The sequence below is a fragment of the Thunnus maccoyii genome, chromosome 23, assembly GCF_910596095.1.
Source record: "Thunnus maccoyii chromosome 23, fThuMac1.1, whole genome shotgun sequence".
Lineage (NCBI taxonomy): Eukaryota > Metazoa > Chordata > Actinopteri > Scombriformes > Scombridae > Thunnus > Thunnus maccoyii.
The window spans coordinates 18,368,478-18,393,701 of record NC_056555.1 but is presented as its reverse complement, the minus strand read 5'-3'; the positions used below and the strand labels follow the sequence as shown (position 1 = coordinate 18,393,701).

Sequence of the window (25,224 nt, the reverse complement as noted above, 5' to 3'; positions counted from 1 at the left end):
TGCTCGGCTACATTCAGTTACTTGTCGTTAACCTTCTGAAGAAAATAAATAAATAAATAAATAAATAATAAAAAAACACACACCGACAATGAGGACCACAGCGGTATTGATCAATCAAGATGCTGAAATGGAAATAGTGCAGGCAGCTTAATGGCATGCAGTGTGGAGGAGGCACCAAGATGCAAGGTGGCGGTGTGGTCTTAATCCTCGACACTGCTATGGAGAAGTCAGTGCGGTGGAAGAAAAAACAACACATTTGTCAACAAACAACGAACGATTGACTCTCTATTGACCGACTACATGGGAGGCAAAGTTATTCGTCATGACAACTCAATGTGCACTTCGAGCAAATGACATTCATCATTTGGCACTGAGGCATGGCAAATGCACGCACACACACACACACACACACATTCTGCAACACTCCTGCTGAAAGATTTGCAAAAAGAGGGGGTTCCCCCTTTTTTTCCTGTAGAGCAGGATACACCTGATCTGACTCAAGAGTGTAATCTATGGGTGGAGTGTTAGGAATTAAAGCCAGCTATAGCTTCCAAATTGACGAAGTAGCTTTGTGAGATTAATTGGCTTTTCGGCCTGGATCGATAATCTGATTTTGGCTCTGCGTCTGAAAACAGTGAGGCTGATCTCTGCTCCTGGATACTGATCCAAGCTTCTGCTTTCTATTGATCCTGTTCTCAGTGTGGGTTATGGTTTTATATACTATGCATACAGTAGAGCTAAAGGTAAACACAGGAGGTGGAGGCTACAGCCACTGTCTGTGTCAAAGGGTCATATTGGACTATATACTGTAATGTGAGTGTAAATTTTAAACATAGCTTGCAATAAAGGTCTAAAACATACAGTGAGATTACTTCCAAACAGAAGGTTTCTTCTAAATATGACCATATGCTTTATATAGCCGTGAGCACTAGTAGATATATTAAATGGCTCCTCTTTCCTCACTGTGTATGACAAGACTCTACTAAGGGAGTAGTGAGGTGGCGCTCGCATGAAAGCTTACTTCTTTTTCAACCTGCGGTCCTTCTCAGCCTGAGTTCCCAGCTTGCCCACCCCCATGTCCTGGCCCGCCATGTCAGCGTCCATCATGGTGGCTGAGAGTGGAAGATGAACACAAGATATCAGTGAATACAATCTGAAATGAATATGGTACAGAATTAATAAATACATTTTTTTAAATGTCTGTATTTTTCCCTCTGATTAATGTTGTAATGCCACATGATAGTTTGTTGTAGTGTTAAATTGCTTTAGTGCTCTGCAGGCATATTAGACCATTATTATCTTTTTGTATTAAAATATTTCAGTGTCATTCACCACAGATATGATGCATTTGATGGATTTTTTCCAGCTAAACTTTCAAAATCTATTCCCAAAACCTCTCGGAGCAGCACCAACCTTGTGGATCGACCATGACTTGTCTGTGTGCCAGATGTGCCAGTCGGCCCTTCTCCTTCTTGCCGAAAAGTCGCCCGATGGAGGATTTGATGCCTTTCTTCTTCGGTTGCTTGTGGAGGGAGTCTTGGCTGCTGGCTACACTACTCAGGGCGCTGGCCTCAGCCTCCAGAGAGGCCACGATCCTGTGGACACAGCACATGAGATAAGATGGAGCTTCGGTGATTGGCGTTACAGTGGGAGTGGGGAAAGAAGCAAACGCTGCCAGGATGCAGCTCAGAAAAAGCTCAAGAGGAGAGCAAATAAAATAAATTGAATATAAAGTAACAAAGATTATTTTCACTAAATTATTGGTGTATTGGTGCAACATTTAAATGTTTTTCTGCTGCTTACTCACCCATTCACACACAACAATGGCAGCAAGCTACCATGCAAGGTGCTGCTGCAGCCATCGGGAGCAATTTGGGGTTCAATATTTGCCTAAAGACACTTTGACATGCAGGCAGGAGGAGTCGGGGATCGAACTCCTGACCTTCTGATTAGAGGACGGCCTGTATGGTGTTTAATTAATCTCAAAACCCCTCCACAAAAAAAAAACAGGTTTTGAGACTAATTAAACACCATACAATTGAACTAAAAAAACCCTCACATACTGATTGACTGCAGCCTTAATGAGAGTTTAGCCACTAAACATTCAGTAAACAACGCAAACATCTAAACCAATGGGATTACCTCCGACTTTAAGAAATGTTTGCACAGCTGACACCTACCCTCGTGCATCATTGTGCGAGGAGGCTGGCAGTGTGTGTGTCATTCGGACGGTGCGTGGCGTTGGAGGGGGGGACGTCTCGCACTTGATGGTGGCCTTGTCCTCGCGGCCGTCCTCTTCCACCGCAGCAATCTGAGGGACCAGGGCGAGGGGAAGGGACATTAGATGCGACCCAATGATAAATCACCTTTTCATTAAACCTTGAATGAATGTGAAATTATGGTTTAATCAAAAATTTGCTGTGTGTACCTTTCTCCTGTGTTTCCTCAGATCACTGGGCTGTTCAGAAAAGATGAGAAAATCATCAGTATCCATGAGCTTAAGCATGGACAAAAACATTAACACCATGTTGGCAATAAATGAAAGACTATTGGCTCCTTCATACAAATGTCATTAACATTAGGTGCTCATGAGCCTTTGTCCAATACCAGCGAGCACCGATTCACAATCACAATCAATACTGAAGGGACAAAGAAAGATGCGTAAACAAGACATTTATTGAATCAATAAATTCAAACCCTTATTCCCTTTAAAGCTCCTGGGTAAAGGAGACATTTTCATATTATATCCCTCTTTTGTTGTACCAGATTGTGGGGGCATATATGAATATTTTTAGCATTGTAGTGTTCAGAAAATCCTCTTGATGGGCACATCTGGAATGTTTAAGCCTCAGGTCAACGTTGTGAGAGAGTTAGAGAAAGAGAGACAGCGCGGTAGAAAATACTATTGTCTATTCTGGGTGAGACTATAAACCATCCTTTAGACACCTGGGTTCCATGACAACAGCTGACAGAGGAAGACAGTTTCTGTCACGACTTTCTCTGCACGCTAAGTCTTCAAAAATTAGCAAGTCTAATGTACACAGATACTTTATGCTTCCCTGACAGAATGGCTGCCTAACCTTTATTTCTTCTGCTTCTTTATCTCTTTCTACCAAAGTTTTGTTCAATACTGGACTGTGAGTATATTGTACTGTAACCTGCAAACACCAGCTAAACCAATGCACACACAGAGGCGCTTTGGACATATACTTTGTACAAGGGAGTGAGCAATATATTACAGGAAAAGACATCTCTCTACACATCTATTTCTTTATGTTCTTCTCCCTGAAAATGCTCAAATGCTTACACTTTAATCACATAGCCTTTTTGATGAAAGCACAGTAAATCCCTCACAGCCTGAAAGGTATTTCAGTCCATCATTCACAGCAGCACGACAGACACAGAATCAGAATCAGAGAGAGTCAGCGACTTTCATAAAAGGCTGTCTCATAGAAAAACCATGTCACATCTCACACTTGTAGCTCTCATAATGTAATAGACCTGTGATATCTCAGACACCACTTGTCTGTATGAGATTGAGACTGGTGACATGTGTCCCCTGTTCCAAACAATACAAAATAAATAAATCATTGTGATACAGTGTAATTAAAGGTCACAATTTTTTTAATGGAAAAATCTGTTGACATCCCATTTCCCATCCCCATTTCGATCCTGTATGAGATATTTTGTGTTCTGGGGTTAAAGGTATGCTGAATGGCCTGATGGTGGCGCTGCAATAGTTAATAACTAAACTTGTTGATTAATAACCCAACTCTTCAATTTACATCCCGCATGAAAATTCCTCTGTAATAGTTAAATGCTCTTAAAATTACTACTTTAAACAGTATCTCAGAGGTTTTTGGCACCATGTTTTTACTTTTTTTAATGAAATGCATTGACAGACCTAATTAAAAAGCTCTTACTGTCCACAAGTCACAAATGCTGAAAAATTCTGTAATGAAATAACACCACTTGCTTCAAACAAGTGAGAAATCTTTCAAATAACCATTTAAATTTTTAAGGAAAACACTCGTTACTCATTTGCATGATTTATTTGGGAGGACAGTTGTTGCAGGGTTTAGCTGTTCCTCAAACAGTTAAAATGTTACCTGCTGTATTTAGACTCCCAAGGATGGATGTGTGTATGGGGCTGGTTGGTGGTGAGATAGACGATCTAACTTACCAGTGTCATGACCCCCATCCGCTCCATGTCACGAGCGGGGCTTCGAGGGTCAAGTTTAGGGGTGGAGTGTCCGCTGGGTGGGGAGGAGGACGCAAGGGACGAAGCGGTGGCTGAGGCAGTGATGGAGGCTCCGTGGTGGTGCATACGGGCCAGGTTGAGGCCCTCAAGGCTGACACTGGCCACCCGGTTCTCAATCTCCTCCGCCCGTAGCTCTGTCGACTCTTTCTCCTCCTGTATCAGCCTGCGGAGAGGAGGACAGGAGGAGGAGGGATGAAAAGTCAGTCGGAGAAACGGTATCTGCAGAGCTTATATAACAGTAAGATCCAACTGCGATAATTTCTGGCTTGACTTGAATAATAATGGACTCTGGTATACAAATCTGGTGTCAAGTGCTGTAAGTCTTAGGTGACTCAAAAGGATAGCTTGATATGAGTATCACTGTTCCACAATTTAGCCCATGGATTCCTGGACTTCCCATTAAATAACTGCAGTATAAGGGGAACTACAGTAATTAGGAGATAAAAGGCTAAAAGTCAGGTCATTAGTTTTAACCATACCCAGGGTTTAACTTTGCAATTAGCTGAGAGCTTGACTCCTAGGATTCATGAACACTATCTGCCATCTGATTTGAATTAACTGTTCCAGAAAGAAATGTGGCGCTGTGTCTATTGATGGGGATGTAAATTAGCAAAGACCAAAAGGCACATTAACAACCTTTGGAATAAAGTGTAGTGGCGCCTGGGGTTATGAATACTCATCAGTACAATATAATTACAACATTAATAAGAGGCAGATCACATTTCCCGAAAAATTCTGTGCGTACAAGAATAGTGTCTGGTTCATAGACAGGAAGAGTAATCCACAGACACGCTGAAAACTGATACCTTTAAAAGGTGCAGTGTGTAGAATTTAGTAGCACGGACTTAGCATAAATGGAATATAATAATCACAAGTATGTTTTAATTAGTGCACCCATGAAAATAAGAATCGTTATGTTTTCGTGAGTGAGTCTTTTATATCTATATAGGGGGCAGGTACTCTTCCATGGAGCCTGCCATGTTGCACTATGTTTCTACAGTAGCCCAGAACGGACACACCAAACACTGGCTCTAGAGAAGAGGCTGGGGGGGATTGGGAGGGTCTGTTGCAATCTGCAACCTCACCACTAGATGCCACTGAATCCTACACATTGCACCTTTAAGTGATGCTCCACTAAAATCGATATTTTTAGAATGACCTTGACAGGCCTTTAAATGCACAGATAAAGTGTATTTATCAATATTTTTGTATAATTTGAGGAACATATATGAGTGTCTGGAACATACTGATAACAATATTGGAAAAAAAGCTTCTCAACAGGGTGTTATTTTCTAACACAGAGACAAATTTGATATATTCTGGGTGGAATATCAGAAATATTTCAGAAGCCAAGAATGGTGGTGAGTATCCTTTGTAAACAGGACCCAATCCAAAAGCAGCATATCACCTCTAAGTCAGACACATTTTAGATTATCTACACAAAGGCAAAAGGAATCTGAAAAAGGGACAGCTTTCCAGGACAGGATCTTAACTACTTGCTAACTGGATTTCAAAATGGATTAAGAAAGCAATAAGTATAGGAAGCAAATCAATATGTCTGGGAATTTGGCCTTTTATATATTGAATTTATACTGCAGGGTATGTCAGGTACCGAATCTCCTTGTTGATGGCGTCCAGCTGCTCCTGCAACATCATGGCCAGGGTTTGTGCATCAGAGTGGCCGCTGGGTGAGAGGAGGTCCATGGAGCTAAACAACGTTTCCCTGTCGTCGTCATCGATGTCTGACATCTCCGTATCGCTCTCGAAGTGGTGGCCTCCCAGAACCCCGAGCTGCTGCGAACGCCATTCATGCTCCCCGAGCGACTTAGCCTGCACGTGGAGAGAAGAACGGACTATGAAAACCAGACTAGTTAACTATTCTGCACAAGTTAATAAACTTAAAGTCATCGGGGAAGATGAAGGGATTAGGCCAGAATAGTTAGTTTCTGTCATGTTCATTTAAAAACCTTAAAATATTGATTTTATCACAATAACTTTCACGGCAAATCATTATATGTCAATGATTTACATATATTTTGTAACATCTATGTTTTATATTCTATGTGGTGTTGCTATTTTGACCAGGAAACTCCTGTAAAAGACACATTCAAGGTCAGTGAGGCCCTTTTGTGGTTCAATAAAGTTACACATTTGCAAGGCTGTTGTATCTGCTAGTTAATATAATACACTTTTATTAACTGACTGAAACCCTCTTAATCACCTCAATAAAGAAAAATATACGCATATAAAGACAAAAATTATGAAAGCATTTATTGTACTACAAGTTGCTGAGACATCACTGTCCTCTAAATTAACTTGTAGGGCCTTATTATGCCTGGAAATCATTGGTGACAGTGAGTTTGTTGGCTCCTGAAAGAGACACAGTCTACCTGTGGATCTGCATTTCTTTTACAATATATTCATATTTGATATGTAGTATAATTAGTAGTCTGAACTTCCTGGACAAATTTTATCCTGAGAAAAGCAGGTTTCTACCCTCCTGGCCAATAAAAAAACACTTTTAAAAGAGATGAGAGGGGCTGATCTGATTACTGAAACCCACCTATACTCCCCTGCTGATAATTTGTTCCTCCTACTGTACTAACAATGTATTTAACCTACTTTTCCCTGCTGCACCGAGACAGGAATTGTTCTTTTGTCTCAGGTCATCGAAATTGCACTAACCTAGAATAATCTTAAACATTCAGTTAAAAGTACATACTGATACTAATGCATTCAAGATGTTAATCTGATGCTGCATTACAGCCTCAGGATCTTCAAGATAGATTTCATACTTAATGGTTAATGGTGTTTTCAACTCAGTGTATTGAAACTGAAAACCAGGGATGATCAGCAGTTATAAAAGTAGAAAACAATAGCAACAGACGAACACATCTTGTGCCTCATACCTTGGTTTCCCGCAGACCCATTCGACCTCTCCTTGGCCGCCGGATGACCTTGGCTGAGCGGTAGTGGTCCGACTGGGTTTCAGCCAGAGATCCCAACGAGAATCGAAGCTCGGCTGATGTGTCCAGATGAGACCTGAGAAAGATCTTTATTTAGTAATGCTGCAGCTAAAGTTCTATATTGTGTATGTATGTATAACATCTCCTTGGTCTCACATTAAAGATGAACAACTGTTAAACACTTCTGTAGCATTAACAGGGATTTTGCCTAAACTGTGAGACAGATCGCAATATTTAGAAAAAAAAGTATGTTAATGTTCAGTCACCGTGATGTGGTGTAAAGTGCACTTCTTGAAGGATCAGAGCTCATTATGCATGCCTCTATGGCTGCAAATTGTCTATGGAGGAGATTAAGGCTGCTACTGTCAACACATCAGCGCTGTAATATTAGAACTTCATGCAGCATGAAAGGGAAGCCAGAAAACATCCAAGAATAGATACGGAGAGTTCAGTGATACCAGTGCTTCTAATAATAGTGAAAAGCAATTGTTTCATCAATGACAGATTAAATAACGACTTCTAAAGCTACTGGAATCAGTAGATTGGATTATCAATTGGTATGGATGCTGCATTTTTGCATATATGGTATTCAGTGTAAAAAAAAAAAGATTTCACGCCCACATAGGGACGACCTACCGTGACAGGGTGGGTTCTGTGAGGGAGCCTGCCCTCAATCTGAACTGGTCGAGCTCTGATCTCAGTTTCTCAATCTCCTCTGCCAGCTGCGTCTGGAAAAAAAACAATTTGACAAGATGTCGTTTACAGGACTTGTCTGTGATACTGCACGCCCCAAAGAATTATTATCCCAGTATATCATACCACAGTCATATTGGTGCATGTCAACACTGCGGAGTGACGTGGCTGAGAGCAAGCGGGACCGATAATCTCCGTGCTGCTGAATACTAACTGACAGAGCGATACCTTCAAGTGTTTTCCATATTGCTCATGAAATTCATCTAATTATCTTTCCCCATGCGAGAAGCTTATGATTATTCAACAGCAAAGCTTTATAAAAAATAAAACTAATGCCAATAACCAACCTCATTATTTCTCTATTAAAAAAATACGTTATTAAGGCAACCTCATGTAAAATGTACAAGTTTATTTAAAAACTGTTAATTTCTCAATTTCTGCAACCTACTTTTTCTTGTATCGACTCCTCGTACTGTTTTCTGTAACCTTCCGAGTCTTGGATTAACAAATTCTGCAAGGATAAAAAAAGGTTTTTAGGGAAATCCACGTCCTCCTGACATTCATCGGACAGAAGTGATATTGTATGATATGCTGCCGTCTTTAACCTTCTCTTCTAGAGCCGCCATCCGTTCCTTCAGGTGGAGCTGAAGACGCTCGTTGGACTCTGTGAGGAGCCGGTCCACCGTGTCCGAGAGGCGCTTGTTGTGCTCCTCGTTCATCTTTTCTCTCTGTCGAGCCTGGAGGGATAACGGAGTAGGAAAATTGAAGAGTTTTATTCCAGAGTTGTATATCTACCAACCAAGCCCTTACATGTTTGCAGTAAAGCTATTGGGTTACCTTAAAGGGAGGGTATTCTGGAGAACTGTCTAGTCTTGGTGTGGATTTTGCAGTTAGAGGTGTTATTTAAGTTGCGTACTCTTCACTGTTTCACCATCTTTTCCCGAACCAATTTGATGATTGTGAATCAGACGTTTTGACCTGATCTAAATTTTCAGACCAGAATTCAACTGATTGAATTAAAGAAATTTGTATTTATGCCTTTGATTTTTGGAAATTTTTGTTTGTTTTTATATAAAAATTCCTTAAAAGAAGTCAAGCCAAAATTGCACCACTTGAAATGACCTACTAGAATTCCAGTGAGGGGAATTTCAACCATATAAATTCAGATAGCTGCTTCTCAAAGTCAAATATTTTCAGTGCTATAAATTCAGTGGCATTTAAGTATTAAGCAGTGGTTATATTCTCAATTTTGTATTCAATTGCTTAAAATATTTAAATTATTACAGCTATTATTTGCTTCCAAACTGCCTGTTTCAGGTGTGGAGCTCCAGAAACCAAATTACGTTTGGTGAAGACAAACAACTTTTTTTGGAAAAAATGTCACTTTATAGACATACAGTCTTCATACAAATATCTAGAAATAAACACCTGGTACAATAAGTAATGTATGTCAAAGCTGATTTAAATTGAATCATATATATTGTAGAAAAACATAATATTTGTGATTCTAAATCCAATTTAGACATGAGACATGAAATTCTTCCTCTTATTTAATGACAGTATTTATCAACTGCTGAGATCTAAGCTCCCGACAACAACAAAGTCTTATTTCTCATTATGATATGTTCAATTAAATTCAGTTTAATTCAGTACAACTTTAACCCTGTAAGAGCAAATGTATGCAACAGTTCTTTTGGAATCAAATGTGACTTTGAAGATCATTTCATCAATATGGCAATAAAAAGTTCAACAACGAGCCAAAAATTATTGCGTCTTTTATGAGCGTTTTACAAATCTTCTTATCAGTAATGTGTGTGAAACACTAACTGGGTCACGTTTCATTGGTAAATAAGACATCAGTTGCAGTCGCCTCAAGCTGTCATGCTCATGAAGGAGTGGCTGCCTGGGTAACGTCGCCTGGCACAACGCCTCCGCAGTGACTCACCCGTAGCAGCTCCTGGTTCTTCTCCTCCAGCTGGCATTCCAAGTGCCTCATTCGCTCCTCGATGCTTCCGTGACGCTCTTCCGCCTACAGATGGATCACAGCATAGACAGGACAAAAGAGGGCACGATGATCTGGGTTTCTGACAGCCTGAAGGGTGACAAAGAAAAGCAGTGGCGACGACACAAGCCAAAGCCTCTACCCCAAAACTTAAAGATGGAGATCTATTGTTTTCAAGCGTAACGGGACACAAGAGCTGATTGAAACAAAGAGCGACAAGGAAGAAGATGGAGAACGAGGCCACCAAAGGACAGAATGAAAGAGGAAGAGAGCTGCTCCAGCACTGCCAAGTTATGAGCTCCAGCCAGAAGTGCCATGCAGCTGTCCCATGGTGGTAGAACAGCCAGAGCAGAATCCCAGTAAACACACAAAACACTAATAAGATAAATGAATGAAATCTGCTCTCTACAGGAGTTGGCAGTAGCTGTGATGCCCTGTGGGACTACCTTCCTAAGAATGGAGTTCATGTCTTGGAGTTTAGCTTCCATAACAAAGTGATAATCATCAGGGGAGGAAGAGGAGCTGGAGTCAGACTACGTTGGCCGAGGAAGAGGAGAGGGACATGTTGAAACGTCATGACATGACACCACGTGCACACTTACACATAGGTATAGAAAAATCTAGAGAGGAGGGCATCTGTGGGAATGTGTCAACAGTACAGTGTAGTTAGGTCTTTATGCGTAGGCGTCTTCCTACCTTAGTGAGGGCCGCTATCCTCTGCGCCAGCTCGGCCTCTACCTCCGGCAGCGTCTCGGCCTTCCTCATGGTCTGCTGGAGCTTCTGCTCGGCGAGCTCCAGCCTCTCCTGTAGCTGCCTGTTCTTCTCCTCCATCTGCACACAAACACACACATAGAAAGCATTAGATTTAGAGTTAAGAATGAAGAAAAAAAGGCCAATATGTGACTGAGCCCTTAAATGTTAGCAGTAAAGCTATTGGTTACCTTAAAACAGAGTAGAACTGTCTGATCTTTTTATGATGTGAAACAAATTAGTTTGCACAAAAGTGGTGATAGTTGTTTCAAATGGCCACACACGAAGGCAAGGTGAATATCTGACTGTCACGGAGAGGGATGAGAGGCGATAATTGTTTAAATACGAGGATAAGACAGTCTCACCTGGAAGGTTTTTGTGTGTTGCACTCGTTTGTTACAAAAAGTGACAGACATAGTTGAAAGGGGGAGCTTGAAAGAAGTTTTAACTTCAGCTCCTTTCTTCTCTCTCACACCTGGCCAATCACTGAGTGAAGTAGGCGTGAGTGTCTTATTGAAAGTTACAGAAATTGATGGATGCAGCTCCCTCAGTTCACATGTGTGGGTGGAGGGAGTTTCTGAAGCTGTTCGACCATCCTTCAAGCACTTCTAACAAAAGAACTGTGCACCGGCGCCTTAACGCTTTGTTTGGTGTTAAGTTACTGTCAATGAAAGTCAACATTCCCTGCAGATGTTTGACATTAAAAGACTAACAGCAAGGTGAAGGGATCATATACAGCATGTATTATATACATATTTTCATATTGTACTTTTTTGCAGTTATTATTAAGAAAAGTCTATGTACTCCAACACAAGACATGTGCTGATGGTTATTAATCAAACTGCTTCACAAAGAAAAAGCTATCTGTACTGTACTACTATACTGTATATTGTATACACTCCAAACGCTGAACCCCCACACCGAAAGAAAAATGATATTTCGTACTGCTGGGATGGGTGCTGTGGAAATGTACGTGATCCTGAATTCATCAAGACAACATGGAGGAAGTGCTGAGCTTGCATTAACAGCATACAGCAGCAACAGCAAAATAAAACTGGAGCAGATGAGAAAACAGGGAGTCTTCTTAACAAAATGTAATTAAAAGTATTTATAAAATAAGGGGAATTAGGAATAAAGGTCTCTAATACCTATTTCAATATCTTGTTTCAAATAAAGCCTTGTTTTCTGTGCAGATGTCATTAATAAAAGGAAAGTGGACCATATTATGATTTGTCCCAATTTGTCCGGACCAGACTGTATACGGAGTAGAATATAATGAAAAGCTCTTGTGAATCTCTATGCAAGTGTTTGAGATTATTTTCTTTTTGTTTTTTATGCAGGCGGAGCATCATAACCTGGTAGAAAATAGAAATCACAGCTATCTGTCTTTAGTAGGAGTTCTGGCTCTGGCTGTGTGCCTCAACTCATCTTTAAAATAGCACCATAACAGAGTAAGAATAGCAGCAACTCTGCAATTGCCAAGAGTGACAGTGGCAACTTTTACTCAGCAGATACCGGTAATTGACCTGATTAGGCATTCAGATACAGTACTTTTACCCTTTATAAATACTGAAATCAAACCTAGTAGTGAAACTGCCACGAGTGACTTATATTTTCTGGTTGCGTGTTAAGATTTTTCTCCCCGCCTTGCTCGGGGGGCTGATCAGTTTTAAGACTTTTTTTTTTTTGGGGGGATGGCTTGGCAGCCTTTGCCATCAGCGACAGATGCTCTGCTCCCCAAAGCATCAGGCCTGGCAGCTCAATATGCAATAATTAGACTGGAGAGGGCCAGGGCTGTGTTGCGTTGCGTGTGTCAGTGATATTTTCTGTCTGTACCCCCTATCACCATCACCATCCGATCGGTGTTTGAGATGACACCAGGGGAAGCATGACAGCATGTTTCTGTTTGCGATATCCTCCCTAGGTGCCCTTCCAGCCATCTTTTTTGTCTTTTTCCTCAACATTTATTCTCATCCCCTTATTTCTCTGTACTATCTGCCAAGCCTACACCCCCCCCCTCCCCCGAACAACTCATCCTCAGACATCAGCAGCCAGATCCCAGGGCTGGGCTGCTGGCACAACAAAAAGTAAACTCATTACACAGCCAGAGAGGAAGAATGTTTGTGTGTGGTAGCAGGAGTCGGCCCTCCAAAGGCTTTAGGGTTAATTTTTAAGGAGGTTTCTGGATGCATGTATGTTTTATAGAAGATGATACCTTGATGAGGTGCTTATGGTTGGTTGTATATAAAGGGGAGAAGTTGACAGAGATTAAATGTATTTGTGAAGATAATTTAACAGAGAAATCACTCGGTGTCTCAGCCACTTTCTTCACAGCAAAGCTGAACGGTGCTTTTGTGTCTCGTGATGTCTATGTGATTTCTTCTGCTCATATTTGTATGACATTCATTCTATCCTTCCAGAGCTCAGCTGGTGCTAAAGCCTGTACTCATGAAAATGTCACTCAATCTTCTATGGCCAGGCAATTTATCTAATTGGCTGCGATGAATCACAAAGAATCATCAAAAGAGAATAAATCCGTACCATCGTTTGATCGTACAGCATTACATCAATTATGAGGATGACTTTGAGCCATGTGCGTCTGTTCTAAGTAAACTTTTAAAGTAAAACCATCAAAATTCCTTCCCCGGTAATACAGTAATTTCCTCTGACATTATTTGACACAATGTCAAGAGGTTTTTCTCTTTGCCAAAACCTCTGTGGAACAGCTGTAAAAGGCTCCGTTGACTGACAGGAACTATCTAGCTTACACAACCAGCTGCAAGCATAGTTCTTCCCTGAATCCAGTTACATTGTTGAAAAAATGTTTTCAGCAAGGAATGGTCCCATTTCAGTGGCCACCTGGACGTTAAGAGCTCAATTTGAAAAAAAAACAACAACAAAAAAACATGAAATCTTTTGAAATCAAAGTTTTTTTTTAAAGGAAAGCAGAAGTGTCAAACACATTCTTTGGATTGTACGAACCTGTCTGAGGAACGCCTCCTTATTGGCCAACTCGTTCTCCAGTTTGTCGTTGATGTCGTGCACCGAGGTGGACTCTCGTTGGGCGCTCAGGTAGCGTTTCTCCAGCGTGACGATCCGTTCCTCCATGTCCTCCTTCTGACACATAGCCTGCACGCAGACACAAAAACAGTACTCAGAAAACAACAGCAATAAGACAACAATTAAGACGAGATTGTTCTTATCGAGGCTTTTTTTACCCCCCCTAAATTTCAGCTGTTTCGTTCATGTGCAAGTTTGGCACAACAGCGAAATCATCTGCAGTTCTAATTTCAGTTTGTAAACTCATTAATGTATTTTGCATAAATGAATTTTAATATCCTCACAGGCTTGATTTATATCACTGCATAATTTAATCCTGAAACATGACACAAACTGTAATTAATGTAGAGATGTCTATTAAATGTGTGCAAAATGTCCTCATAACAGTGTGCAGTCAAATATAACTCAAACAAGGCAGCTGCATGTTATTAGTACAAAATTTTTGTAACGACTATGGAAGCTACAGCTGCATCTTTTCATCACATGTAGGCCTTAAAACAGTCACTGAACCTGAAATGTGACCACAAAGTAGAGCTCCAAGTCGACTAAATAAAACTCACGCCATGACCGCAGTATAATCTACACAAGAAACGAGTCAAACACCGAATAAACACGACAAACAATGAAGCCTCATAAAGGAGAAACACACAGCTCTGATCTTCTATCTCGCGCTGCCTCCGCGATATGAGCTTCCCCCCTCGTGACGGCAACATTATCTCTGAAGCTCTGAGAGTTAATTTCCTGCGTGGGGAATCGCTGCAGACGCAAACCCAATGCGAGCACATGTGGTTTCAAAAACGCTCAAAAAAAACCAAACAAACAAAAAAAACAGTAGTCACCAGGGGAGCTGAATAAACTGCTGCCCTCAGAGGAGACGGTGCAGTGTATAATAACACACGGTCCGTCCGATAAGGCCGTGTTTGCCAGTCCACAATCACCGCCTCTGCCTGCATTGTTAACAATCAATAGCAATTTCAGCCCAGGGCTATGGAGGGGGATCAGCTTATATTCATATACAGTCCACTTCTCTGGTATTCACCTCACACACACGCCCACACATGTGTTGAATAGGCCTATGATGGGAATCTTAATTGCCAATTTATGACACAAACATTCTCGTTTTTTTCCCAGGAAAGTGGCTGGTTTTGCGCTTTACATGTCGATGCTTGAAAGTGTTCAAGGAGCAACTGGTGGCAGACGCAGAGACAGCTGCTTGTTGTTCCTTGGAGCCTTTCTAACATCGAGTGTTAATGTGTGTCCTTGAGAAGTGTTTATATAGACGACTGGGGTTTGTCTCTATGGTATATTTGTGGGATTCACTGTTGTTTCAGGCAGACATGATAATAAAGGCTTTTTTAATTTTGTAGCATGTATTTGTGTTTGAGTGATACATACAGTCATGGGGACTGGGAGAGTGTGAGACTGTATGCTAATAGATGCTTTTTTTAGGCCACTGCAAGCCTTCTTTGATGTGTCTCTTGCAACTGTTATTCCCAAATGTGTGTGTGCATGCTTCTCTTTCTATCCTCAGTGTGTATTTGTGTGCTGTAACCTCTTTGATGTCCCTCTGGTACTTGTTGTTCATCTCCTCTGACTTGATGAGGTCCTTGCGGGCGGTTTCCAGCTCCTGCTCCACCTCAGAGACCCGGGAAGAGAGGGAGGACATGCGCTCCTTCATCTGGGCCAGCTCGTAGTTCTGCTTCTCCAGCAGGTCCTGCAGCTCCACCACCTGGCTCGCGTCGTGGGCCGACTCCAGGGAGCCATTGGACAGACGCTGGGGGGAGAGAGAGAGAGATGAGTAAAGAAGGGACTGCACCATCAGCTTGAGTTTGATAAATAATTAAACTCCACATCACACATTCTTAGAGATCAGAGATAGCGAGGTTATGGAAGGGTCTGGTTCAAACGGAGGAAAAGCTGACAAAAAAAAGAAAGAAAAGATTGACCAAAGGTATAAAACTGGGATGGAGCACACAACTATCCTTGATCTAGGGATGCTGCCACAATATTTTTGACTTCCTCACTTTATTTTTTATTAATTTCAGGAACAATATGGGTTGAAAAAGACACCCTTTAGTGAAAGACAGTTCCAGTAGAGTACATAAAATAAATCAACAATCTAGTGTCTTTAAAATTTGCACTTTTTTATACAAACCTCTCTTTTAAAAAGTGCTTTAACCTAAGGAGGACTAGAAGTTAGAACATTTGGAAGCATCCAATAACATAAACACATCTTGTAGGAAAAGAAATACGTTAGCAAAATTGAAAATGACAGAGATAAATAGACTTATATTTTCTGATTTCCTGTCTTGCCCTGGTTTCCTGAGTGAGCCTTGAAAAATCACTCTTACTCCCACTACAGATATTTACTGTATTTCTCCTTTTGAGAGTTATACACATTAACACTAATAAATTCAAGTTCAGGAGCTCAAGGCTTTGGCTTTGATTTTGGATGGGGACAAAGAGCGGGTGACTGAGAATCACTCCAGACTCCACCGGAGAAATTGCTTTGACACTTGCGTTAGTAATATGATTAGGTTTCGCTGAGTTCTCACTCTGTGCATCTCCCCGGGTCTCCGCATGAGGTAGATTAATGATTGCAACTTACACAGAGGGTTCAGAGCCAAGACTAACACATCAGGAAACAACTTAATTATCACAACTAAATAACAAATTCACTCTGAATACCACTTAAATAACAAAGTCTGTGCTTTATGTTCAAATGTAATTACTGTAAAACAGGTGGAAGTGAAGATTGAGGAAAAGCGATCTCTTTATTCTCTATCTATCTCTGTCTCTGTGCTGTATCAGGCCCAGCTGCACGTCCTCAGCCATCCATCTGTGAGGACAAACCTAATTGGGCCTCTCAGCCTGGTGCCTGTGATCAATGATTCGCCCGAGCAGGGAACAGGACCCACTAAATCACACCGCTGATTTTAATACCAGTGCTTCGGCACCGGGCCCGTCTCGTACAGTAAAGGACCAACTTCAAGGATGTAGCTCCGCTTTACTCTAAAATGCCTCAACTGTCCCACAGATGATACAATATGCAACTGTGGCTCCCATTATTGTGCTCATTTCTCCGTCCTGAAACACTGAGGTAGTTGCATTTTAAGGACTGGGAGTTTAAACGGGTAATCTTTTATACAGAGAGATTAGACAAAGTTCATTTGTGCATCTATATAACTAAATATTTTCTTACCTACCCTAAAAGCAGGTATGTTTGGTTTGGTTTTGAGATATGTTTGAAGTCTGTGGCTTGCTCTGAGCAACAAGGACAGTTTTGGGAGTAATGGGAGCACCGCAAACAAAACTACATTCAATCCCTTTGTACTGGGGTGAAAGCAGAAATCTCAGAGATGGATATTTCCAAACTTGGACAAATAAAACCACAACTATCTGCATAGCTAGACTCCTCTTTCTAGGATAAGTGAGAAAATATGTTGGAGTTTTTGGGGTTTTTGCAATTTGGGTGAATAGACCCTTTAAAAAGCATCTATTATGTGACTATCATGCCGTGTTTAAGTCATATCATACAGACAATAATTACAAGCGGTCAAATTGGAACAAATATTCAGATTAGCCCTTTAGTTTTTACAAGAGGCTGTGGGAAATTTTGGATGGCTATGTTATTAAAAAGAAATACCGAAGAGTTAGTAAAATGGTGCCAAAATGGCAGCACAAGTTGTTTATATCTGTTTTAACTTGTTTGTACTGGTTTTATTGGGCCAATGACCCAATAAAACCAGTAGTTACCATCTTGGATTAATCTGTGAACATTCCTAATTTGTACCAACAGGAATTGAAAATATTCACACAGACATTCAATGTCTGTTACTGTTTTAAAAAAGTAACCCAGCTTTAGAGTGTTTTTCAGTAAAAGCTTTTCCAACCAGTCCGGTGTTGGATGTTTACCGAATGAAAAATTTAAAACTGTGAAGCAACAGGCCTCGTCTGTCACACTGCATTAGCTGGTTATCAGGCAGATCCGAGTCTACTCTAAAGGTTTGAGAGCTCAATGGGTCAATATGCACTTGGAGAGCCTCGCTCCATCTGACTCTCTCTTCCCCTCTCGCTGACCTCTTTCCACCTGCCACATTAATCGAATACAGTGGAGGGGACCGTGCTTCCTGCAGATCACGGTTTGTCATTCCACCTTGACGGCATGTGTCTGTCTGTCCCTCTGACTGCAGGGATACCGAAAAACTAGCCCTCACTCTCACTACAGTCACCTTACTATGAGAATTATACATTTCAAACACACGCATGCGATTTCTTTTGCAAATAAAAACAACAAGTGATCATATTCGGTCTTTTTTTATCTTCACAAAACAGAGCGGACTGAGAGCTGTCTCCTCATTAGCCCATCCATCTACACAACACACACTTCATCTCTTTACTGTCGACATCCCCTCCCCCCCACAACCCCACTCCTCCAGCAGACCAGCCTAGTAATAGCATTTCCATTGATCTACCCAGGTATCCTCTGTGGGATGTAGATGATGCTGTCTGCATGTAAATAGGATTTCTAGGGTCTGCTTTGGGGTTGGGTTTTTTTTTTTTTTTTTTTTTTGGGCTCTGATGCTCCTGACATAAAACAGCATCAGTCTCTGTTTTGTATAATCTAGTACATGTGGATGCAGTTACACCTCGGTCTTTAAATTAATAATCAGAGGGAAATTTGTATTCAGCTATGCCGGTCTATGTGTGCTCCTGCATAATTGGAGGGGCTGAGGTCACAGCGAGAGCTTTCACCTGATTGTGGGTCACCTTCAGAATGCCTGAGGAGCTAAATGTACGATCAAAACCTATTCATAAGATGTGCAAATATTTCTACGTGTTATAGTGACGATTACATCAGCAGGGAAAACAATACCGCCGAACCAAAGGTGTAAACATAATGATTTTTGCCAGTGCTGTAATTGTGGCATTAAGTGCATGAGGATCGATGTTGAAAAGACAGGTTGTGTGAATATTTTGAGTACACAAACTTAAAACTACCCATATAGGATGGCGTAAAAATTATTATGACATTTCAAGATTTTAAGAACGTTTGTTGGAGTTTTAAGATATTACCTGCTAAATCTAAGCAACTTTAACCTGAATTGACTTTCTGACATTGCTTATATGACATTGTATTTAGTAAATCTAACTAATTGGAATATTTGGTGTTGTTTCTAGTGGAGGAGTTTTTGCAGTGTTGTGAGTTTTTTGAGGCAGATTCTGATATTTTTTTTAGATACAAAGATGTTATAAAATAATCTCTCTCCACCAACATTATACAGTATTCCTGACAGTGTGAAGAGGGTTTTGAAACAGCATTTAGACCGCCATGTAAGGAGATAAAATTGATTGAAAATATAACTGAGGATTTATGAAATCAGGACCTAGAGTAAATTAAGTTCAGTTCAGTTTTTACCATGCCAATATAAAACGTGTTACATTTGTACCTAATTAGACTGATGCTGTGCTTGACCACATCCTGCCATTAAAATGTGTCAAATGCACCCTGCAGAAGATTAAACCAAAGCACATTGATGTGTCCATCCACATAATTAAAAGAAAATCATTTTCAGTTTTTTTATCGAGGAAGCTCACCTTGCTGTGGACCTTCTGTTGAGCTTCGCTACCCTCCAGTATGTCTTCTCCTCCATCTCCGGACGCCACTTTCCTCTGGATGTGAGCATTCTGTTCCCGTAAGGCCACAATCTGCAGGACGGCAAAAAAGGAAAGAGGTCAGAGTTGAAGATATGATAAGAATACCTCATGCACATAGAAACACACAGAATTAATGTTGGAGGTTGTTGAAAACCTCATTGTTTGAACATGAAATTAGCACAAAGGCATCAACTGCAACCCTCATGTTTCCCTCTTATGCAATACTAGTAAATTACAGTATGTCCCTCTCCCGCAGGAATTTCTGGAACATGGCTTTAACCAACATGAAGCATGTGAGCACTCACTGATACAATCACTATAATTATCTTGTTCTGCGGACCTCGTGTCTCGCTTCGGCACCTTAAGCAACTGTCCTAAAGTCATAATCCTGTCAGACGAGTGACTGACAACAATTATTAGGTTCTTCCTTGACAGACACCATGTGATTATCACTTTCCTCACGGCAGGGAAGGGTAAGGGAGACAGTGTACTTGGCGGCTACTTGTCTCTTATTAACAATGTGAAGCCCCTTTAGACTTGGTGGTGCCTCGTGGTGTGCTTTCCAAAACAAGACATTCCTGAACCTTAAAGCTGTGGGCGTAAGATGGTGATTTGCAGCGCACAAACCATTAAAAATGATGAAGATAGCATATTTCTGTGAAACATCCTTCTCATGAAAGCAGTTATTCCGGTGCTGGGCCTCAAGCACAATATTTGTGCTGTAGTTGTAATGACCCTCTGCTCTCTGCAGGAGCACGGAAGACGGAGGAGTTGGGTTATCAGGGAGATTCAGCTCATCTGGATTACTGCCTGATTACTCTCCCTTTCTCCCTTGGCTTTAGTTCTTTTCTCTTGTAGTTATGTGAAGTAAACCTGTTTTAAGTTATAACTCGTGTGGTCTTCTCCTTTTTGTCCAACCTGCTGAATTGGCCATAATTTCTGTTGGTTATGATAACACTGGACTCACCAAACTAATTGTTAATTTGGGAACACAAAGTCAAACAGGTTGTAAACAAGCCAATAGTTACAAGTTTATCTTGACCACTTTATTTGGAGGTTAAAAGTTCATGCACCTGAAACACTGATAACTATCAATCATTGCACATGAAAAATGTGTACGTGCACAACTACAGTATGTACGGAAGGTCGAGGCTGGTCTGTAAACTGATTGACATTTAAAATGGACGTTTCGAGTAACAATTTGACTTTCTCTTCAAAATAAATTTGGCTATGATCATCTGACAGCATGTGTTTTTTGCCCCATAGATCCCAAATGAAGCCCAAAGCTATGAGAATAAAACTCTATGAGAAGTTGTATGAAACTGGAATTTCCTTTTGGAAGTCATCATAAAAAAAAACAAAAAAACATATCCAATCACAGAAAGCAGCCTACTGTAACATGCCAGGATGTTTCACCTCAAAATGATTACACTCTTATTCCCTGCTCTAGTAATGAAACATCTACAAAACCAATACATGTCGAGTGCTATTAGCAAGATGCTGTGATTAAAGTTGCACCATGCTGGTTCTACTGTACGAGCATTCAGATGCTTTGAAAATGATTTAATCTCTGAGTCACCAAGGACTCTTCAATCTGCATGTTTTTCTTCTTTTGTAGTTGTTGTCTTTTAGCTAATTTCACATTTCAAGGCAACCTAGATACCGTGATGCATCATAATATATACTCAACGGTATTCATACAGCTTGTTTTAAGAGGATCTGGAAGACAAGTGAATTTCTCTTAACAGATATTTGCTCTGAATTATGCAGGACAGCAAAGGACGCCTGAGGACAATCAATGACGTGACTGTCGATGAAAGGAACAATACTCACAAGTGACTTTGGCTGCCATTGACACTATTAAGCTTAAACTCCAATCCCAACCTGCCCTCTCTGACACCAAAGCAAGAGTCACATTTGATGGCAGGATTTCTTTAAAGTAGGGACAGAGGGCACTAACAGATGATTATCTCCCATCCACAATGGATGGGTTTACCTTACATTAAGCTTAAATCTGCAGCCTGAGACTTCACCAACAACAGCTTGGCTTCTTCGCTGTTGCACGCTGCCTTTAGTACATCTCTGTTCATTATTTTTAACGAGGGCATAATTATGCCTCCGTATGTTTCGGTACCATTATTCTCAGATTGTCTGTAATTTCTCCAGCTCAGAGATCAAACACGAACACAACCCCTGACATAAAGGCACAACAAACGATGAATGGAGCGCTACAGATGCTTCTCCAGCTCTAAAATTAGAGAAAGGAGAAGTTTGCCAGATGCAAAACGAACACGGATCCTATTATTTCTGTTTGATGTTGTCGATCTACCTCTCATCAAAGGCAGACATCTAAAGGAAAGACGAAAAGAGGGATAAGAAGCACAAGATGAGCTTTTTACTGCGTAGGATCATGATTTCCTCATCTTTCTTTAGACACACTCCTGTGTTGGATTGAGAGAACTGCCTGAGTTAATGTGATGAAGGAGAGATTGGACAAATGTGAGGAGGAGTGAGGGGAAGGTTGGCGGGTGGGGGGGGGGGGTTCTTAGAGTATAAAAGATTGATGTTGTCAAGGTGAGAGCCAGGGGCACTGAAGTGTCTGCTGCAATGCGCTTAAATTACAATCAATCACATGCTTAGGAGAAAATGCACACGCAAACAAACACGCAATACAAATATATATACACAAAGTTCCTGGAAAAAACAAAGAGTGAAAAACACATTAATTTTGTGCATTTAAACTTGGCAGTGGTACCTTGGGATTTCTTTAGCAAAGATGAGAGAGCACAGGATTAGAATAGACAGGATGAAACAGGAACATGTTTCCTCTGACAAAGTCTTCAATCTTACTTTGACCCGACTGGTCCCAAGGTAGATCTCTTTCTTACCTGTTATCTATTATTGAATGTAAAAAGTGAGGTGAAGTGAACAACGATCTTTAGTAGAGTGCGATAATGTTATACTACAAAGTAACAAATATAAAGTTGTTTGGAGAAATGCTAAACGATAATGATAAAATGCTAATATTTTAGCAGGTATGGTGTTTAACATGTTCACCATCTTAGTTTAGCATGTTAGCATGCTAATATTTGACAAGTAGCACTGCTCACAAAGTACAAATGCTGATGAATGTAAATAGTTTTGCAGGTATTTAACCAATGTTGTGGAGAAATTAAAATTTGACCTGATTGTGGTGCCAGTGTTATTAAAATTCATCCTGATGGGAACATGAATGTCTGTACCATAATGTCTTAGTAATTCATCCAATATTTGTGAAAATATTTCACTTGAAAACCACAAATATTAACCTCACGGTGGCACAAGAGGAAAAGTCAAGGGATCACCAAAGTCTGCAGACTTCATCCTCTGGGGACCATGAAAGTCTGTACAAAATATTATGGAAATCCACTGTTGAGATATTTCAGCCTGGACCAAGTGATAGACAGAAATTGCCATTCTGCCGCTAATGGGGTCAAAAAAAGGGGAATGTTTGGACTGAAAAATTAACTAATGAATTAATTGAAGTTTTGGTGATTTTTTTGGCATGCTTGTCAACTTTTCATTTCTATTGTTGCTTTACTGTGTGTCATTTCTATTTTGTCAGTAAACAGACAGATTCCAACATAGTCTGTATTACAGTGCAGTGAGTTCCATAACAGCAAATTGCTGTTAGCAATCTCACCAACAGTAATCAGTGTGTGGCCACTTAAAGACCTATGACTGCATGAGGTCAAAGGCCACTGATTTCATCAGGCATGGCTGCGTTGTCCAAACCCCCGCAGGGAGAAGGGACTCATACCAGACCTCCATCCCAAATCAATTACTGGTTCGCTGGCTCCCGGCTCTGCCCGCCTCCCTAGAGCCTCTGAAGTGTGGACATTTCTATTCGGCAAAGCCAGTTTAACAGCCTCTCCCAAAGCCTCAAGGTCCAATCAGTCATCTGTCTACCACACTGACAACTGTAGTGTTAACCATTTATGAGGGACGGCCTCGCAGATGTATTGTACGGTATTTCTAACCTTGGCTGTGTGATGTGAGAAAATTCTTCAAAGTGCTCTACAGAGATGTCTGTCATGGTCTTTACAGTTCAGTTAGAAAGCAGAGTTTGTCTGGTGGTTTTTAAAGGCTGTAAAAGAAAAATGAGAGACAGCTTTGGGAACCAGCGACCTGTCACATTATTTTTTTAACTGTTCACCCTTTCTTTTTTATTCTCTCTGCCCGGATCCTACATCACCTATTCTTGGATTCAGACCACAGGCAGCTTTAGCTCGTACTTACCGTCCAAAACACATCATTACAGTTTGTCTGTAAAGCCTCACTCTCTCCTCACCGTCTTGTTTCCACACCTTGTCAGATGCTCTTTGACCAACTGCACCCCTGCACCCTCATTAACACACACACACACCTTCACACACAACCTGCCTCTGCTTCCCACCTGCCATCTCTATTTCTGTCTTCTCCCTCACTTTGCTCTTTTTGCATTCCCTCCTCTTTTCTCTCCAGCTCGATCTTGTTGTCTGTCCGTCCATCCACCCACTCCACACACCTCCCAACCTTTTTTCCCCCCTCTGCTTTTCATCCCCCGCCCCTCCTTCTTTTCCTTACCGACTTTTATTCTAGGACTGAGTGTCAGACTGGCATGTCTGACAGGCTGTGAAGTGCCAGCCTGAGGGTTTTTCTCAGCTGGAACAAGACCATCTGCAGTGCGAGAGCTGCTCTGGTACTGCTGTTGGCCTGAGCCAGGAGGTTGAGAAGAAGTTAGACCACCGTAGTATGAGTGACCCGTACTTCTGTCAGAGCTATGCTTCATCCACTCATGTGCACAGTGTTATTTTGTACTACTCCCTGGAAAGATGATGGCAAATGAAGCCTGCAGAGGTGCTCTGGTTGTATAGGAGTTGATATATAATTCAAGACACATCCTGGTATAAATTAGATGTATAGTTCCAGTCAAAAGTTTGGACACACTTTCTCATTCAAGAGAACGGCATCGTACATCCACAGAAACAAGCAGAGCATAATCATGGGGATTTATTCTATGAGCTGGAACATGTTTCTCAACACAAGTGAATGTGCAGTGTGATACATATACAGCCTTTTAATGTATGATTCATTATTTTTATGGTGTTTTTTGCTTTCATTTTTTCATCATTAGGCTTGCCTCTAGATTTGCAAATAAGTAGCAATGTTTTTTTTTTACATGTCTGCTTGTTTCTTTTATGTGAAGCACTTTAAAACAGTATGTGTCAAAACAACATATCTTCCTTTAAATTAATTTCTTATATGTAAAACACTTTAAAAGTGCCACAGTGTATATGTATGTCATTCTGTTTTACTTTGATGATCAAGTTTCCTCATGATAATCTGAAAAGTTTCATCATTAAAAAAAAACAAACCAACCTTGAGAACTATTACTTGTGTCTGTCAGAAGACTCTAATTCATGTTACAATCCATCTGTCTATTCAGGAAGCATGACATAAAGGAGAATGAAATATATCAGAATATATTAATTGTCATCTCTTACCTCCTGATTGGCTGCTGTCAGCTCCTCCTCCAAGGCAGACACCCTTTCAAGCGACACCCGAAGTCTCTCTCTTACCTGTAAACCAGAACAACCAAACACATATCGTGACCTGCCTGCTCTCTGATGAACCACCTTATTAACATGTGAAGGTTTGATTCATAACAAAGGGCCTTGCAGAAAAGTATTTTTTTCCTTATTACTGATAAATTTAAGTCTAGGCAATAAGCGGTTAACACGGTAGAAAAGATGCTCTCCTGCTGCAGCGGAAAGAGATGTCCTCTTTTCCTCCCTTAGCCTCACAATAACACT

At 40.9% G+C, this 25,224-nt stretch overlaps 1 protein-coding gene across 9 annotated transcripts in view; it reads right to left on the bottom strand.

The window, feature by feature from the left end:
* Positions 1-25,224, bottom strand: part of ppfia2 (PTPRF interacting protein alpha 2) — a 158,848-nt gene that overhangs the window by 16,561 nt on the left and 117,063 nt on the right. For all 9 annotated transcript variants that reach the window (XM_042402503.1, XM_042402504.1, XM_042402506.1 and 6 more), the window contains 16 exons: positions 24,916-24,990; positions 19,331-19,441; positions 15,285-15,506; positions 13,655-13,801; positions 10,619-10,753; positions 9,866-9,949; positions 8,526-8,657; positions 8,369-8,431; positions 7,864-7,955; positions 7,171-7,303; positions 5,874-6,091; positions 4,184-4,424; positions 2,429-2,458; positions 2,181-2,311; positions 1,414-1,595; positions 1,022-1,112 (listed from right to left, as the gene is read on the bottom strand). In XM_042402503.1, coding sequence (XP_042258437.1) covers positions 1,022-1,112; positions 1,414-1,595; positions 2,181-2,311; positions 2,429-2,458; positions 4,184-4,424; positions 5,874-6,091; positions 7,171-7,303; positions 7,864-7,955; positions 8,369-8,431; positions 8,526-8,657; positions 9,866-9,949; positions 10,619-10,753; positions 13,655-13,801; positions 15,285-15,506; positions 19,331-19,441; positions 24,916-24,990 — 2,087 coding nt within the window. The remainder of the gene's footprint in view (positions 1-1,021; positions 1,113-1,413; positions 1,596-2,180; positions 2,312-2,428; positions 2,459-4,183; positions 4,425-5,873; positions 6,092-7,170; positions 7,304-7,863; positions 7,956-8,368; positions 8,432-8,525; positions 8,658-9,865; positions 9,950-10,618; positions 10,754-13,654; positions 13,802-15,284; positions 15,507-19,330; positions 19,442-24,915; positions 24,991-25,224) is intronic.